The 19,120-nt window shown below is 48.9% G+C and overlaps 1 protein-coding gene across 1 annotated transcript in view; it reads right to left on the reverse strand.

Annotated features, from left to right (window-relative positions):
* Positions 1–19,120, reverse strand: part of SRMS (src-related kinase lacking C-terminal regulatory tyrosine and N-terminal myristylation sites) — a 64,250-nt gene that overhangs the window by 30,409 nt on the left and 14,721 nt on the right. Inside the window, exon 3 of the mRNA XM_040437356.1 lies at positions 14,681–14,847. Within this exon, the coding sequence (XP_040293290.1) occupies positions 14,681–14,847 (167 nt within the window). The remainder of the gene's footprint in view (positions 1–14,680; positions 14,848–19,120) is intronic.

Consider the following 19,120-nt stretch of genomic DNA (forward strand, 5'->3'; position numbering starts at 1 on the left):
GTGAATGGCACTGTTATGGAGGGGATCTGTGAATGGCACTTTTATGGAGGGGATCTGTGGATGGCACTGTTATGGAGGGGATCTGTGGATGGCACTGTTATGGAGGGGATCTGTGGATGGCACTGTTATGGAGGGGATCTGTGGATGGCACTGTTATGGAGGGGATCTGTGGATGGCACTGTTATGGGGGGATCTGTGGATGGCACTGTTATAGAGGGGGATCTGTGGATGACACATACCGTATATAGCATCTTATGCTATGTGTCATCCACAGATACCCCTCCATAACAGTGCCATTCACAGATACCCTCCATAACAGTGCCATCCACAGATCCCCCCCATAACAGTCATCCACAGATCCCCCCATAATAGTGTCATCCACAGATCCCCCCATAACAGTGTCATCCACAGATCCCCTCCATAACAGTGTCATCCACAGATCCCCCTCCATAATGGTGCCATCCACAGATCCCCCCCATAAGTGTCATCCACAGACCCCCCCCCCATAAGTGTCATCCACATGACAGACCCCCCCCCCCATAACAGTGCCATCCACGGATCCCCCTCCCTATAACAGTGCCGTCATCCATAGATCCCCCTCCCCGCCACTCACAGTAGTATACATTAATAAATCGGTATCCTGCAGGCTGCAGACAGTAACTTTAATTTTAACACAGCGCTCATCTCTTTACTACCTTACATTCAGCTCCCGCCTCCAGCCTCCAGTAACAAGTGCGGGCGGCAGCGCTCACTCACTGACGTCACGCGCCTGCGCCGCCTAGTGGGAGGAGCAGGCGTGTGACGTCAGTGAGTGAGCGCCGCCCCCACACTGCCTGCTGTTACTGGAGCTTTACCCCCCTGATGGCGGCCCTGGCCGGCCCATAATTCGATCGGCCCACCGGGATTCTCCCGGTACTCCCGATGGCCAGTCCATCGCTGGTAATGAGTTGTCTATAGTCTGGCCTTTCGTGCCACACATCTGGTTAGCGATTATCAGATCATCCGCTACCTCACTCAGCCTGTAATACAATGTCTTGGACAGAATTTTATAATCAGTATTTAATAGAGTCAATAGATGCCAGTTTTTATGATCTTTTAGAGTTCCCTTCTTTGCCAGGAGAACTAAGATTGATTTATAGTGAGACTCCAGTATCTTCCCTGTAGAGAGACAATTGTTATAAACCTGCACCAGATCTGCAGCTAACAAGTCCTTGACCTTTTAATAGAACTCTTTCTGGTCAGGCCATCTAGTACCGGACTCTTCCTGAGTTTGAAGGGGTTGTCTCATCATGGACAATGGGTGCATATCGCTAGGATATGCCCCGATTGTCTTATATCGAGAATGGAGCCCTGCAAGTGAAGGAGGGCACACTGCACATGCACAGCCGCCCTCCATTCATTTTCTATGGGGCCGGCGAAAATAGCTGAGCGCTGGTTTGGATATTTCTGTCGGCCCCATAGAAATGAATGGGAGCGGGGGCCGTGCATGCGCGGTAAGCTCCCATTCTGTTCTATGGGGAACCGGCTTGGTGGTGGCCGGACCGGAGTCCTCCAGCCACCACCTTGCGGGGCTCCGTTCTCGATATAGTGGGACCCGCACCTATAAGACAATGGATTCGGACATTTCTACGCCATAGTGGAATCTGAACTGTGTGCCATAATTGCCTACTAAGTGATTGATGCCCTATCTGTTTATTTGAAAGTCTTGGAGCCAAAGGATTGTGGAAAATCGCGGTGTAAAAGTGTGCATTGTGGACTGTTTGCTGGTTTCCGAGCCACCGCTTGCCGTCAGTGAATCCACAGCGTTATGCTTCAAGATGGCTGCCTAAGCTGTCGGGAATTATTGCTGCGCCATCGTTGTGTCCGTCTGGCGCGAAAAAAAGAAGAAGAAGGTACCGCCTACCACGAATCTTGAAGCCTAGAGAGGCCGCGCCTATCTCCTGACGCTGCGCGTGAGACCTCCGCATTGACGTAATCTTGTACCTCGCGAGACTTGGACTGCGCATCACCGGAGTGAGTAAAACTTCTGTATTAACCGGCCCCTTTGTTTTCAAGTGCCGGGAAGATTCCGATCCTTGCTGGAAGTCTGGGGGAGATCCCTCATTAGTAATAAAAGACTAGATTCAGGGGAAGCACGTCCAAATTTGATTTTGGCCTGCTCCGCCGCTCCTTAAAGGGCCATACCCTCTCCGTGGTTACCCCTAGCCGGCCTATGAGAGGGAAGTCCAGTGTGAGTCTGCCTACAGAACTCGCATCCATAGACCACGCCATGTCCGCATCTGAGGAAACAGGGCAGGTGGCCCCCAACGAGCCTTCTGCAACTAACGCAGCTGAAAACAGGGCGCCCGCCGCTGAGGCAGCATCCAGCCTGATGCCGCTGACCATGCCATATTATTTTGGGGCCCCCTGGTTCCCACGATATTCCGGGGAAGCCAACAACTTTCAAAACTTTAAAGACCAGATCATGGCCTTATTCCGGCTCTATCCTATCTCCGCTGAGCAACAGATGGAGATTCTTTTAGCGCAGTTAGAAGGGGCCGCCCGCAGGGAGGTCATGTCATGGCCCAGCTCCAAAAAAAATACCATGGAACAGATCTTTGATCGCCTCGGCACCACGTTTGAAGCCAGGACGGTGTCAGAAGTTAAGATGCGGTTCTTCAGAAAGAAGCAACAGCCCAGTGAGTCACTCTGTGATTTTGCTTTGTCCCAGCAAGAGACCCTGAGGGCCGTGGTCCAGGTGGACCCCCGGGAGGCTGAGAACCAGGACCGGACCCTGAGAGAGAAGTTCATTGCGGGTGTACATGCTGAGCACTTAAAGGGCCAGCTGAGGATGCTGTCGATCCAACACCCCAATTGTACGCTTTTGGACTTTAAAGAGCTGGCCATCAGTATCCTGGGTCAAAATCCACCCACAGGGCCGGCGGCCTCCCTTGAACAACCGGTCTGCCAGCCAAAATTTATTGATGTGAAGCCGTCAGGAGCCAGTCAAGCTACCCAGGCTCCAGTAAAGAGACTGGAGAAGGTGTGCAGGAAAATAGAGGAATGGGAGAAACCATTGTTACTGGAAGACAAAGGCCCCCTACCTCAAAGGCTCTTCCCGCCTGCATATAAAGAGGTCTACCCCAAAGATCCCGGTGGACGACCGAGTTACCGGTCTAAGAACAGCAAGCAGCCTGTTTGCACCTATTGTAAAAAATATGGCCATACTGAGACAACATGTTGGCAGTTAAATGAGGCTGGGGACCGCCCCTCAGGAGGTAGAACAATAGGTCCAAAAGATCCAAGTTGGATACCCAGATATGTAGGATCTCGTCCAAAAATGAACATATGCATTAACGGGATACCTTTTGAAGCCCTGCTGGATACTGGGTCTCAGGTCACCACCATCCAACAACCCACCTTTGACAAATTCTGGGATTCAAGTCTCCTCACCCAGCCACCAGAATCCTGGCTGGATATCATTGCTAGCAACGAAAAGCCGGTGAAAGTCCATGGGTACTGGGAACCTACCCTTCAGGTGGGAGAAGCCACATTACCACAGCAAGGTGTGATTGTGGTGCAAGCCGGAGAAAAAGGGGGACCCCTGTGATCTTAGGGACTAATGTTTTTAAAAATTGTTACTCCGAGGTACTTGAGGCACTGAACCAATCCATACCTTCAGCTTCACCTGCTTCTAAAAGAGTCATTCAAAAGACTATCAGTGTGCTGTGTGCTCAGCAAAAATTCGCGAATGGAAAAGGAGAAATTTGTACTGCCCGGATCCGGGATAACCGGCCGGTAATCCTGCAACCGAATTCTCAGATCATCCTGTGGTGCCGTGCGGTACTAGGGATCCAGGGCCAAGACTATCAAGCCCTGGTGGAGCCTATCCAAATTGAAAGTCATCCCTTCGTGCGAGCAGCCAAGAGCCTGGTGACTGTATCTCAAGGTAAAGTGCCTGTCCGTTTGATTAATTTCAGTAATCACCCTGTTGCTCTCTCTAAGCACTGCCCTGTTGCTCAGCTTTTCCAGGTATCCTTCCAGGATATTATCCGTCTGCCTGCCACGGAGACGTCTCAAACTGCACAGAGCAGCAGCGCCCCTGCCAGCGCCTCTTCAGTATCCTGGTGTGAGGAACTTCATGTGGGGAACGAATCCACCCCGGAGAATCAAATAGGAGTCCTGAATCTGGTGAAAGAGCACCACCAGGCTTTTAGCAAGCACTCCACGGACTATGGAGAGGTTAGTGTAATCAAACACACCATACCCACTGGCTCTCATCCTCCTATCAAGGAGAGATACAGACCCATACCACCTACTACCTACCAGTCCGTAAAGGAGATGATACAAGAAATGAAGGACTCTAATATAATCCGGGACAGTCATAGTCCCTGGGCTGCGCCCCTAGTTCTTGTTCGTAAAAAAGATGGCAACATCAGGTTCTGTGTGGACTATAGAAAAATCAATGAAATCACCCACAAAGACGCTTATCCGTTGCCGCGCATTGAAGAATCTTTGACTGCCCTGGGGTCATCAGCCTGTTTCTCAACTCTTGACTTAACCAGTGGATACTGGCAGGTACCTATGGCCCCGGAAGACCGGGAAATGACCGCTTTCACCACACATATGGGCCTGTTTGAATTCAACTACATGCCTTTCGGACTGTGTAATGCTCCAGGGACGTTCCAGCGGTTGATGGAGCGTTGTTTAGGCCATGAGAACTTTGCGACTGTATTGCTATACTTGGATGACATCATTATCTACTCCAAGACATATGAGGATCATTTAAAGCATCTGGCCGAAGTGTTTTAAGTCCTCATTAAATATGGCCTTAAAGTTAAGCCGTCCAAGTGCCATCTGCTGAAACCAGCGGTAAAGTACCTGGGACATGTTGTTAGTGCAGAAGGAGTCCAGCCTGATCCTGATAAACTTGCTGCTGTCCGTAATTGGCCTACTCCCACCACCGTGAAAGAGGTGAGAAGTTTCCTCAGTTTTGCAGGATATTACAGACGCTTCATCCCACATTTTGCACAGATTGTGGATCCGATCCAGGAACTCCTGAGGGGGCATCCAAAAAAGAGTCCAAAGACTCCTATCCCTGTTGAATGGAATGAAGAATGGGAGATTGCCTTCCAGCTCCTGAAGAAGAAGCTGACCGAACCTCCTGTCCTGGGTTACCCGGATTATCAGAAGCCGTTCCACCTCTATACGGATGCCAGTAAAAGAGGCCTGGGAGCCGTGTTGGCTCAGGTGCAAGACAATAAAGAGAGGGTGATTGCCTATGCCAGCAGGTCCCTGAGGGGAGCTGAGAAAAACTATCAGAATTATAGTTCCTTCAAGCTGGAATTCCTTGCTTTAGTGTGGGCTGTGACTGAAAAATTCAAGGACTACCTTGCTGCCACTCCGTTTGTCGCCTTCACTGACAACAATCCCCTGGCACATCTGAATACAGCCAAGTTAGGAGCTCTGGAGCAAAGATGGGCCTCCCGCCTTGCCAACTATGACTTTACTGTGAAATACCGGGCAGGCCGCTCAAATGAGAATGCTGATGCCCTGTCTCGGCTTCCCACTGCAGAAGCACCAGATGAGCCAAAGGATGCCTGGGAAGAAGTGGAAATGCCGGCGTTTTACAACAAGTTTGCTCAGCAAGATAATGTTTACACTGAAAATAACTCAGCTGCTGATCCCTCTCCACCGAACAATCCTGAGTCCAGAGGCGAACAAGAAAGGTGGATTAAGCTCCAGTCAGAAAGTAGAGTCCTCGGTGAGCTGCTCGACTTCCTTACTAGTGGAAGAACTCCTGAAAGAGTCCGCAGGAAGAGTGCAGACCCAGAACTATTGAAATTGTGGAGACATCGCCACCAACTCTTCCTTCAGAAAGGCCTGTTGCTAAGAAGGAGCCTGGATCCGGTGTCCTGTGATAGAGTGTACCAGATCCTCATACCATGTCGAGATGCCGGTCTTGTATTAGAGATGTATCATAACCGGTCAGGGCTCTTCGGCGTGCACAAAACTGAGGCCACCATTTGCAGAAGGTTCTATTAGATTGGGATGAGGGAAGACATTGAGAAATGGTGCCGGGAATGTACTGCCTGTGCCGTCGGGAGAGGTGAGCGCCATGACCAGAGAGCGCCTCTCCATCTTATCGTGAGTAAAACTCCCCTGGAGCTTGTTGCCATTGATCATGTGAAGTTGGAGCCAAGTCGCTCAGGTTATACTTATGCCATGACTATTATTGATCACTTCACTAAGTTTGTTGTAGCAGTGCCCGTGAAGGACCTGACAGCCAAGACTGCGGCGGAAGCGTTCTGGAAGCATTTCCTCCTGCCCTACGGCTGCCCAGAGAGAATCCTCACCGACCAGGGGTCTGCTTTTGAATCACAGTTGTTCCAGGAATTGTGCCTGCTACACAATTGCCAGAAGGTCCGGACCACAGCCTATCATCCGCAAGGTAATGGACTCTGTGAAAAAATGAATCAAACTCTCATTGAAATGTTGAGAGCAGTACCCCCTGAGACAAGGGGTGATTGGCCTACTCTGCTGCCACAGCTTATGTACACGTGCAACAATACAATTCACTGTTTCACCGGGTACACGCCTTTCTATTTGATTTTTGGCCGACAAGGGAGGCTGCCTGCCGACCACTCCCTGGGCGTGCAAGTACCTGATGTCATCAACCCACTACCAAAAACGGGGTGGTGGAGCATCAAAGACGTCTTCTTAATGCCAAAGAGATTGTTCAGGAGAGCATGGAAAGTGCCCGAGAGCGGCAGCAGAGTGACTATGACCTGGCTTCTCATGCGGAACCTCTTGCTATAAGAGACGTGGTGTGGTTGGGGAATAACCACGAACCAGCAAACTGGACAGTAAGTGGGAGAGGACTCCCTACGTCATAACTGCTATTCCTAATGCTGGGACCCACGTTTACCAAATTTCCAGGGAAGGTAAAGGCTCCCAGATCGTACACAGGAACAGTTTAAAGCCCTGCATAGAAGGAGAAACTGCAGCAGGGGACATTGAGCCAGAGTCTCCTGAGCCAGAGTCATCAGCCCAACCTGTTGATCCTATGCAGGCTGTTGAGAACCTGTTACATGACAAGGAGCCACTTCATTGGTTCCTCACACCCTGGTTGAACTTTGCGGTACCGGCTCCAGCTCCTGCTAGGCCTCGACCCCAGGAAGACCTGAAAGGGCTCCAGAGACTGTGGATCCCTCTGGCCACCCTGAGCCAAGGCAGGAAGAGTCTCTGCCAGTAAGGAGGTCCACGCGGCCTACCAGGGGGTACCCACCTGTGAGATTTGGAGACTACGTTGTTGACCGGAGTAACCCCCCCCGGGAAACTCCTGTTTAATCGTCTACAAGACCCGGGTACGGACTCATGTTTTTCTTTTGAGCCTCCAGGAACTTTGGAAGTGGGAGTTGAGTCTAGCCCAGGAGGCTAAGCAAGTTCAGTCTAGCCGGCCTGAAGTCCTAAGTAAGTGAAGCTCAGAGGTTAATCCAGGAGAGGAGTTTCCTCCGGAGTTATCCTGCACCCTGCAGAGTCCAGAGCAGTGCTGATCCTATTCAGCCAAGTGGAAAGCTGAGAGGCAGAAGTTTATTGTTAGCAAGAGAATTTATGCCAGAGGAGGTTTCCCTACCCAAGGATAAAGCCAGCTATTAGGCATACGGGCCTTGGAGAATGCCAGACAGGATTTCAGAAAGTACAGCCTGATCTGTGAGTTTTAATTCCCTCTGAGTCACCTTGCTAGGATTCTACCTGCCACCTATGTAAAGCCTGCTTGTTGCTAATATTCTTCATATGGAACTGTTTGGAGTTTGTACATAGTTTGAACTGTTCAGTAAAGAAGAATTCTAGTTCACTGCAATCGTGTGTACCTCCATTATTCCTCCTAACAATCAGTGTGCCACCGTTACCGGCACTGGCGTCACGAACTGTAAGGAATCTTGCCACAGGCACGCTAAACCTTCAACACCCAGGGCACCTCACCTATCACCCGGCCTGGTCCTTATATCTAGAGAGTGCCCCAGAGGATCTATGTGCCAGCCTCTTCATCACTGACTGTACGCCTGCCCAGGGTATACTACAAACTGTGGGTACTAAGAGCAACCCTCGGTCTGTCTACTGACCCCCGTGACCACACACTCGCTCACCCTGAAGGACTGGCGTACTACACTAGTGAGACCTCATTTGGAGTATTGTGCGCAGTACTGGAGACCATATCTCCAGAAGGATATTGATACATTGGAGAGAGTACAGAAAAGAGCTACTAAACTAGTACATGGATTGCAGGATAAAACGTACAAGTAAAGATTATAGGACCTTAACATGTATAGCTTGGAAGAAAGACGGGACAGAGGGGATATGATAGAAACTTTTAAATACATAAAGGGAATCAACAAGGTAAAAGTGGAGAGAATATTTAAAAGAAGAAAAACTGCTACAAGAGGACATAGTTTTAAATTAGAGGGGCAAAAGTTTAAAAGTAATATCAGGAAGTATTACTTTACTGAGAGAGTAGTGGATGCATGGAATAGCCTTCCTGCAGAAGTGGTAGCTACAAATACAGTGAAGGAGTTTAGGCATGCATGGGATAGGCATAAGGCCATCCTTCATATAAGATAGGGCCAAGGGCTATTCATAGTATTCAGTATATTGGGCAGACTAGATGGGCCAAATGGTTCTTATCTGCCGACACATTCTATGTTTCTATGGACACAGCCATATATGGAGTTAGAGCAGGGACTCCCAGAAGCACGGACTCCATATATGGACATAGAGCAGGAACTTGTAAGTCATATATGGAGTTAGAGCAGCTGCCACGGGGCCGGAGCAGGAGAACTAAAAGATGTTATCAGGGCCCCTACAACAGTATTATACAATTATATTATATACAGTAATAGTATATAGAGCGACATAAAATACAGTATATACGTGTAGGAAACGGACGGAACGACTGCCAAGCCTGGTCTGAGAGAATGATCAAGACTAGCCACAGTAGTGAGGGTTGAGCAGGAGGAAGGGGTTGCAAAGAAGTTGCTGGGAGGTGGGACCCTGTTTCAAAATGTTCTGTGGGGCCCAGTCATTTCTAGTTACCCCACTGAGAGCAGGAACTCCTAACTGGCTCCGGTTACAGGCACTTCCCACTTCAATACACAGGCTGGTCCTCCTCCTATGCCATGCTGCACTCTGTTCCCTCCACTTCTTTAGTCAGCGCCAAGCAGCTGACTGAAAAAGCGTCGAAAATTGTGACAAAATCATTATTGCCGGCCTTGCAGGTGGAGTAGTGACCAGGTGGCAACCGTACTTGTAGTGCAGCAGGTGGGCCATCATTCCCTACAGCAGGGTCGCTGGTACTTTGGATTACCTCAGTATTAGAACTATGAGTTTCTGGGGCTGTATCTGCTCTTGCAGTGACATCCTCTTGGCCTTCCTCCATGGACTCTGTGAAGGTATGACTCACTCCTAAACACAAGTTACAGATGACTGAACCTGTACAGTCTTCTCGTACTTAATACGAGAGCAGTTAAAGGCGAGGTGCCTGCCCCCAAACCTGTGACACAGACATGACTGACTGGAGTAGTGACATATACCTCTCTTTGAGCCTAGATAGAAGGAATGTGGCAGATGTCCGGTCATACCATTGTCTTGCACTAGTTGTATCCTCATCTGCCATTCCAGATGCCTTCCTCATTATAGCAGGGATCTCAAGTCTCCCGGACGTTCAGGGAGTCTCCCGCTATTAGATAGCGGCTCCCTGACGCCCGCATGTGAAACAATATATCCCGGAAAGGTTTACTCTAGTGATGTCCGGTTCATGAACGAAACGTTCTTTTGAATCGATTCAGTTCACTGAACCGGAGGAGTCGATTCCTCTGACTGAGCTGATCTGTGTGAAACATCTCAGATAGCAGAGCAGAGAGACGCTGGCAGCAGGGAGGGAGGAGTGTAATCTGATCCTAGAGTGGAAGCCAGCCCCTCTCCGCCCACCCCGGCCTGCAACCAATCAGAGCTCAGGCAAGCAGCTCTGAGTCACACACTGTACAGGAGGGAGTCTAAGAATCGAATGAGTCACAGGTTAAAAGAATCTAAAGATCCGACTAAGGCTACTTTCACACTAGCGTTCAGAACGGATGCGTCTGCATTAAAACTTAGAAAATTTTCTAAGTGTGAAAGTTGTCTGAGCGGATCCGTTCAGACTTTACATTGAAAGTCAATGGGGAACGGATCCGCTTGAAGATTGAGCCATATTGTGTCATCTTCAAGCGGATCCGTCCCCATTGACTTACATTGTAAGTCTGGACGGATCCGCTCGCCTCCGCACGGCCAGGCGGACACCCGAACGCTGCAAGCAGCGTTCAGGTGTCCGCTCACTGAGCGGAGCGGAGGCTGAACGCTGGCAGGCGGATGCATTCTCAGTGGATCCGCCTCCCCTGAGAATGCATTGGGGCCAGACGGATGCGTTCAGGGCCGCTCGTGAGCCCCTTCAAACGGTGCGCACGAGCGGACACCCGAACGCTAGTGTGAAAGTAGCCTAAGGCTACTTTCACACTTGCGTTCGGGGTTCCGCTTGTGAGTTTCGTTTGTGGGCTCTCACAAGCGGCCCCGAACGGATCCGTACTGCCCCAATGCATTCTGAGTGGATGCGGATCCGCTCAGAATGCATCAGTTTGGCACCGTTTGGCCTCCGTTTCGCTCAGCAGGCGGACACCCGAACGCAGCTTGCAGCGTTTTCGTGTCCGCCTGGCTGTGCGGAGCCAAACGGATCCGTCCAGACTTACAATGCAAGTCAATGGGGACGGATCCGTTTGACGTTGACACAATATGGTGCAATTTCAAACGGATCCGTCCCCCATTGACTTTCAATGTAAAGTCAGGAGTCCCTATTAATATACCATCAGATCAGAGTTTTCTCCAATCCGATTAAATATTTTAAATTGAAGCGTCCCCATCACCATGGGAACGCCTCTATGTTAGAATATACCATCGGATTTGAGTTAGATCGTGAAACTCAGATCCGACAGTATATTCTAACACAGAGGCGTTCCCATGGTGATGGGGACGCTTCAAGTTAGAATATACTAAAAGAACTGTGTACATGACTGCCCCCCCCCCCCCCCGTTTTTAACTCATTGGTGGCCAGTGCGGCCGCCCCCCCCCTCCCCCCCTGTTTTTAACTCATTGGTGGCCAGTGCGGCCGGCCCCCCCTCCCCCCCTGTTTTAACTCATTGGTGGCCAGTGCGGCTGGCCCCCCCTCCCTGCCCCCCTGTTTTTAACTCATTGGTGGCCAGTGCGGCTGGCCCCCCCTCCCTCCCCCCCTGTTTTTAACTCATTGGTGGCCAGTGCGGCCGGCCCCCCTCCCTCCCCCCCCTGTTTTTAACTCATTGGTGGCCAGTGCGGCCGGCCCCCCCTCCCTCCCCCCCTGTTTTTAACTCATTGGTGGCCGGTGCAGCCGCCCCCCCTCCCCCCCTAATTAAAATGACCGATCCCCTATCATTGGTGGCAGCGGAGAGTTCCGATCGGAGTCCCAGTTTAATCGCTGGGACTCCGATCGGTAACCATGGCAACCAGGACGCTACTGCATTCCTGGCTGCCATGGTTACTTAGCAATTTTAGAAGCATTATACTTACCTGCGATGTCTGTGACCGGCGCTCCTCCTACTGGTAAGTGAAAGGTCTGTGCGGCGCATTGCTTATAGCACAGACCTTTCACTTACCAGTAGGAGGAGTGCCCGGCCGGTCACAGACATCGCAGGTAAGTATAATGCTTCTAAAATTGCTAAGTAACCATGGCAACCAGGACTGCAGTAGCGTCCTGGTTGCCATGGTTACCGATCGGAGTCCCAGCGATTAAACTGGGACTCCGATCGGAACTCTCCGCTGCCACCAATGATGGGGGGTCGGTCATTTTAATTAGGGGGGGAGGGGGGGCCGGCCGCACTGGCCACCAATGAGTTAAAAACAGGGGGGGGAGGGGGGGGCCGGCCGCACTGGCCACCAATGAGTTAAAAACAGCGGGGGGAGGGAGGAGGGCCGGCCGCACTGGCCACCATTGAGTTAAATATAGGGGAGGGAGGGAGGGGGGGCCGGCCGCACTGGCCACCAATGAGTTAAATACAGGGGAGGGAGGGGGGCCGCACTGGCCACCAATGAGTTAAATACAGGGGAGGGAGGGGGGGTCTGCCCCCTGCTGCCTGGCAGCACCTGCCAGGCAGCAGGGGGCAGTCATGTACACAGTTCTTTTAGTATATTCTAACTTGAAGCGTCCCCATCACCATGGGAACGCCTCTGTGTTAGAATATACTGTCGGATCTGAGTTTTCACGAAGTGAAAAATCAGATCTGAAAAAAACTGTTATGCAAACGGATCTGTTCTGAACGGATGCAAGCGTTTGCATTATAGGAGCGGATCCGTCTGTACAGACACCAGACGGATCCGCTCCGAACACAAGTGTGAAAGTAGCCTTAGTTAGAGACTCATTCGATTCTTTGAGTTAAAAGAATCGTGAGTCACTCAAACAGTTTACACTGAGGCTGATGACCAGGCTGCAGCAGTGATATGGTTAAGGGACAGAAGGGCAGTCAGCAGAGAGATAAGAGAAGTGACAGGACAGAGTTTAGATTACAGGTTGAATTAACCCTTTAGGGTCAAATTGGCTTCTCAAGGAGATATATATGTTAAAGGCATCCCTTCTTCTGTCTCATTCAGTAGCTATAGAACTATTGAGAGAGATGTATTTTTTTTAAATACATTTACATATTTAACCCTCCATTTCAATTATATTATTTACCCCAGTGTTAAATTCACACCCCCTGGATGCTTGATTTTTTCCTACAGTGGGGTAGATAATTACACACAGGGTTTTAAAGAATAAACTTCCTGACTCAGACCAAGAGCCGACTCAGCGAGTCAGCAAGTGAATCGAAGCATCCGCGCATGCGCATTGCGCAACCTAAGCTTCGGTTCACTTGCTTCTTGTCAGCTCAGCGAATGAACCGAAGATTCGATTCATGAATCGGTTCATTTGAATAAACTGATTCAAATGAACCGATTCATGTGAAAGATCCGAACTTCCCATCTCTAGTTTACTCACAGTAAACCTTTCCGGCAACCCGTAGCAGTTTCCCCTTCTCGGCGTGTGCGCACAGTGCAAGAAGAAGCCGATGCCAGCAGTCCGCAACGGCGCATCAAGCTGAGCCTATGCGCACGCACGGGATCTCAAAGCGGGAGGAGGGGGAGGGAGAGGCGGCACTGAGGAGTAGAAGGCGGCGCTGGGCACGAACGGCGATGCGTGCGGCCGGGCACCATGCATCCACAGACCTCCCCTGCTTGGGCACCTTAATTCAATGATTGACAGGTTAGTACAACCAGTTTTTCCGCAGAATAAAGCCACAAATAGCTTTTATAAGCCCACCTTAGAAATCAGAATGCTGCCCTGGACATGAGCAGATGTTTAGCTCACAGGGCTTATAGGTGGTGACAGAATCCCTTTAATCATATACATAAATATGATAATTTGGGGCAGGGTAATGAGCCCCGTCCTCCACACCATAGAGCAAAGTGTGCAGATACTGCATATGTTTGGAAAATGTAATAAAAAGTTTGTGAAAGAAAAAAAAAAGAAAACCTCCCTGAAATGAGTTTTGGCAGGTTGGGATGTCTGTTATAGATTTTTTTCTAGATGACTCTTCATCAGACATTGTCTGCTCAGCTAGTGCCTCAGATCTGCCAGAGCCACAAACTTAGGCTAAGTTCACACGAACGTGCGTGACCCGTGGCCGTATTGCGGCCCGCAAATCGCAGGCCGCAATACACGGCCACAGTTCCGTGTGAATTCCGCATCACGGATGCGGACCCATTCACTTCAATGGGTCCGCTAATCCGGAATCGCGGAACGGCCGCACGGGACGGGACCCCTCGGAAGCACTACGGAGTGCCTCCTGGGGTTACGTCCCGTTGTTCCGTTTCGCTAAAAGATAGAACAAGTCCTATCTTTTCGCGGAACGGCCGGATCGCGGACCCATTAAAGTGAATAGGTCCGCGATCCGATGCGGCTGACCTACGGCCGGCGAACAAGCATTGCGGCCCGCTATTTGAGGGCCGCTTCACAGGCACGGGTCACACACGTTCGTGTGAACCCGGCCTTAGACTGGAACAAAATGGTAGCCCTAATTACCTGAGGCTTGGACAGCTGGATCACTTTTAGATGCTCATCCCAATTTTTTGGGGGGAAAAAGTGTGCCTTATAAAGCAAAAAAAAAAAGGTAACTACTATAATACTGCCCTTATGTACAAGAATATAACTTCTATAATACTGCCTCCTATATACAAGAAAATGTCTACTATAATACTGTCACCTATGTACATGAATATAGCTATTATAACACTTCCCCCTATGTACAAGAATATAACTACTATAATACTGTCACTTATATACAAGAATACAACTACTATAATACTGCTCCTTGAACATGTATTGTTATACCCGTGAGGAACTGATCTTTTACCTTCTGTATTTCACTATCTCACTTTTCCTATGTAGAATGTTGGTTGTTCCCACCCTAGATAAACACACCATAACTGATTTCATACAGGACACACCCCACTCCAGTCATATACATTGCTGGTCAGAATGTTCTAGTTACTGTATGCTATAGTGCATATGTTGACACTCTCTATATACAGTGTATTAAATCAGTCTTACCTCCAACATACACGGCTGCAGCAAAGGACTTTTCAGAAGTTTCCAGTTTGTTTTATGGAAGATCACAAGTTCTTGGATGGTTTTGAAGCTTCTTCCACTCTGCAAGTAATACTCCCTCTTGGAGTTCATGTTGATGCGGAAATGAGTGACTTTATTCTCATTGCGAACTGAAAACAAGTTAGAAGAATGTCAAGAAGATGCTGTTCTGTTCAGGTCTTCTAAAATAATAAAGTAAAGCAAAAAAAAATAAAAAATTCAGGGTTCTCTCAAAATCAGTGTTAATAAAATAAAATAAAAACTGTAAATACTCACCTTGTCTCGTTCCTGATGATCAGATCACCTCCAGCACTCCCCTGCAGGCACAGATCGCGCTGCAGCATTGTGTGGGAGGAGTGCACAGGCAAATTCCCGGACACCTCCTACACAGAACAGCAGCACAATCTGTGCCTGCAGGGCTGAATGGTGAGAAGCAGAGAGAAGACGGCTCCCTGCTTCACTATTTAGTGCAGCATCCTGGAGGAAGGAAGGAGCGCAGGGAGCTGAGTGGTCAGTAAGTGAAAGGACTGCCAGCTTCCCGGCGCTCTAGCAATGAGCACTACCATCTGAAGTGGTGGAATCGCTCATTGCATCCAACACTCCCCTGAGAGCTGGCACCCGGGGCAAACTGCCGCCCCCCCCCCCCCCCCTTGGCACACCACTGGGAACACACATCCAACTGGTAACACCCATCTGGACCTTCAATAAAAACTGCTAGTAATTTATTTATAACTTCTAGAAGAAAAAAATAAAGGAATGGCTCAACATAGAGTCATAAGAATAGACGCTCCAAAATTGCTATTACATAGGGAAAGCAAGTACTTATAAATAGGGCTGTTTCTACAGCTGGGCGAGGGGTGCGACCGTACGGGGCCCGTGTCTCCAGCAAGAAGAGGGGGCGCTGTCGGCATCTATTTACAGGCTGGAAGCCACTGGCGGATCCAGGGGGGGAAACGGGTCAATTGCCCCACCCAAGAATATAGTGAGAGTCAGGACGGAGAGCAGATCGGGGAAGATGAGCGCTTCCATTGTGGAAGCGCTCATCTCCATAGTCATCTGTATCGCCGTCTTTAGGACAGCGATACAGATGGAAGTGCTGCGGTGGGGCAGGGGAGGGAGATGCATCTCCCTTCCTTGTTCCTCTGATAGGCTGCCGGCACAAGGCCCGCAGCCAATCAGAGGCCGGTGCAGGCTGTCTGAGCAGTATAGCGCGGGACACAGGCCGAAAGAGGCCTGCATCGCATCACTGCCATGGAGGTAAGTATAAGTGTTTTTTATTTTTATACAGGACAATACTTGTGGCACATGATTTGAGGGGGGGGGGGGCATGGAGAGGCACTTGTTACTGACACATGATTGGGGGGCATAGAAAAGCACTTGTTACTGGCACATAATGGGGGGGCATGGAGAGGCACTTGTTACTGGCACATGATTGGGGGGCATAGAGAAGCACTTGTTACTGGCGAATGATGGGGGGGCATGGAGAGGCACTTGTTGCTGGCACATGATTGGGGGGGCATGGAGAGGCACTTGTTACTGGCACATGATTCGGGGGGCATGGAGAGGCACTTGTTACTGGCACACGATGGGGGGGGGCATGGAGAGGCACTTGTTACTAGCACATGATTGGGGGGCATCTATGGGGGCACCTCTTACTTTCACATTATTAGGGGGAATCTATGGGGCACTTCTTACTGGCACATTATTGGGGGGCACTATGGGGGCTTCTACTGAGGCCACAAAGAAGAGGTATTTTATATGGGGGGGCTCTGTATGGTACTAGTATTATCAGGGGGTTTATCGGTTTCTACAGTATAATATTGGGGAGCACAGCGGCACAGTATTGGGGGTAGTAGGATGATTTGTCCAGAAGATGGGAGGATGATGGAAAGTAGTAAACTAAGATTTTTATTGTCAAACTGCAGAGACGAAAAATGGCTGAAAAATGATGGTCTGGTCTGAAGGTCTGAAAGGAGAAGATGAGGAAAGAGAACATCGGACATCACTGGATGTAAGAGGGATGTGGGGCTGTATAGCAAGTACAGCAAAATGCGGTGTGGGGGGAGGGGTTCTTAGAGAATTGGGCCATATTCATTGGGGCTTGGGCCTGGATCTTGTTCGACCCTAGCAACACCCCTGACCCTCCGCCCATTCCACTACGCTCCGCCCACGGACGCCATGACTGGCATCTCAACAGCAGCAGCAGAAAGTGACGTCATGTTCTAGGTAGTTGATAGACCGTCAGGCTTAGCGGCTACTTCCTGCCAAGCTAAACCTCTCTGCAAAGATCGGCCATGATGAGAAGGTCAAAATAGCATATCTGTGTGATGTCATCAAGCTGGGAAGGCTGTTACTGGAAATACAGTGGTAGATTAAATGGAAAATATTACTGATAGCAGCCAAAGGCTGTGTATGAAACTGCCGGCTGAACCACTGTATCTTAGCTTATCATATATGCAGCGTCCCACTACGTGTGTGTGGGCACTGCTTAAAAGCACTTTTTACCTTAAAAATTGTATTATGTTGTATTATGTGACTTTGTACTAACTTATCTGCAAAATCCCTGTTACCAGGCAGATTAGGTGTAATTTATACATCCCACCACTAGATAGGGATAACACTTAGGTTCTATATATATATACCTAGGTCAGGCCTAGATCAGAGTTGAGTAGTAGTGAGAGAGATCAGAGTTGAGATGAGGAGAGGATTCAAATTCAAACAGAGATGAGAATGCAGAGTGAAGACTTCACACCACAGATTAGTGAGTGGAGCCAACTTCGCTATGAGGTAGTACCAAGGTGTGAGGCGCAGAAGAGCGTTTTCCTTCTGTGGCCGGACTATACACTTGCATCCCCGACCAGTAGGAGAGAGTTTGCCTCCCTGGAATAGAAACAAGCATCAGAAAGATTCATCGGTGATAATAGTCATTATTTAGGGCCACAGACACCTTTGCGCATGGTGGAGGACTTATAGCTTCTGGCAGCCACACCATAATTCTGGGAAACGGATTAGCTACCTGTCCCAATATTCAGCTTGGAGGGAAAGGACAAGGTATAGGACTGAGCACATCAACAGGAATAAGGTACTCCACAACCACAGCTAAAACCAAAACTTAAATCCAGCCTAAGAAAGCCTAGAAACAGTGGATCTGCAGATTAACTCTAATACCAACAAGAGACTGTATTTTGTACTGCCGAGCCAAAGTCAACAACAGTAAAAGTTGTGAGTTGCATCTTACCACTGTCACCTCATTATTACTACTACTGGTTGTACCACCATTAACGGTACTGGCGTCACGACAAAAACCATCAAGGGACTCAGCCGCAACAAGCACCCTAAGCACCCCTGACATCAAGGGCACCTCAACCACCATCTTGGCTGATGCTTCGCTACCACAGAGCGTGCCCCGGAGGATTTCGTGCTGTCCACCTCAACACTGTGCTGCCAGCCCAGGGAGGCTTTCTGCTAACCGTGAGTAAACTGATGAACTGTGTGTGATTATTTGGCCCCTCATCGGTCCACCGTGCACCTCACGTGTTGCCCCTGCGCTACTGGCTGTCTGCATATATAATACTGATACATGATAAATGCAACTTACTGAAGTGAGACAACCCTTTTAAAGGGGGGGGGGGTGCATTTTAATTGTTCGCCCTGTTGGTAAAATTCCCTGCTTATAAAACAGACATGTCTGGAGAGGTGACAGGTCCTCTTTAAATCAAGTTTTTATGTTATAAATATTTTTGAAGAATTTTTGCTGATATTACTTTTGAATATCAGTGTCACTGTTTTCACACTGGCCATTATGCCTAATAATATGTGCCACTTGGTCTGTACAGATCACTTTTCAGCAGTCATCTTTTTATCATTACAGGATAGATAGATAGATAGATAGATAGATAGATAGATAGATAGATAGATAGATAGATAGATAGATGAAGATAGATAGATAGATAGATAGATAGATAGATAGATAGATAGATAGATAGATAGATAGATAGATATGAGATAGATAGATAGATAGATAGATAGATAGATAGATAGATAGAGGAGAGAGATAGATGAAGATAGATAGATAGATAGATAGATAGATAGATAGATAGATAGATAAATAGATATGAGATAGATAGATAGATAGATAGATAGATAGATATGAGATAGATAGATAGATAGATAGATAGATAGATAGATAGATAGATAGATCCACCATTCACAATAGGTAATATCACAGCGTATTTACTACTATTTACTGCCTAGAAAAATCTCCCATAAAGTTCAATGAGCCCCCCTCTGTTCATTGTGTCTATGGCCCAGGGTGAGTGCTGTAAAGCATATCTCTAAATGCTGTTAAGAAGAGCTCAGGCAAGATGGCCGCCCTTGTGACATGTGGCAATAAAGAAATACTTT

This window comes from Bufo bufo, chromosome 6 (genome assembly GCF_905171765.1).
Source record: "Bufo bufo chromosome 6, aBufBuf1.1, whole genome shotgun sequence".
Lineage (NCBI taxonomy): Eukaryota > Metazoa > Chordata > Amphibia > Anura > Bufonidae > Bufo > Bufo bufo.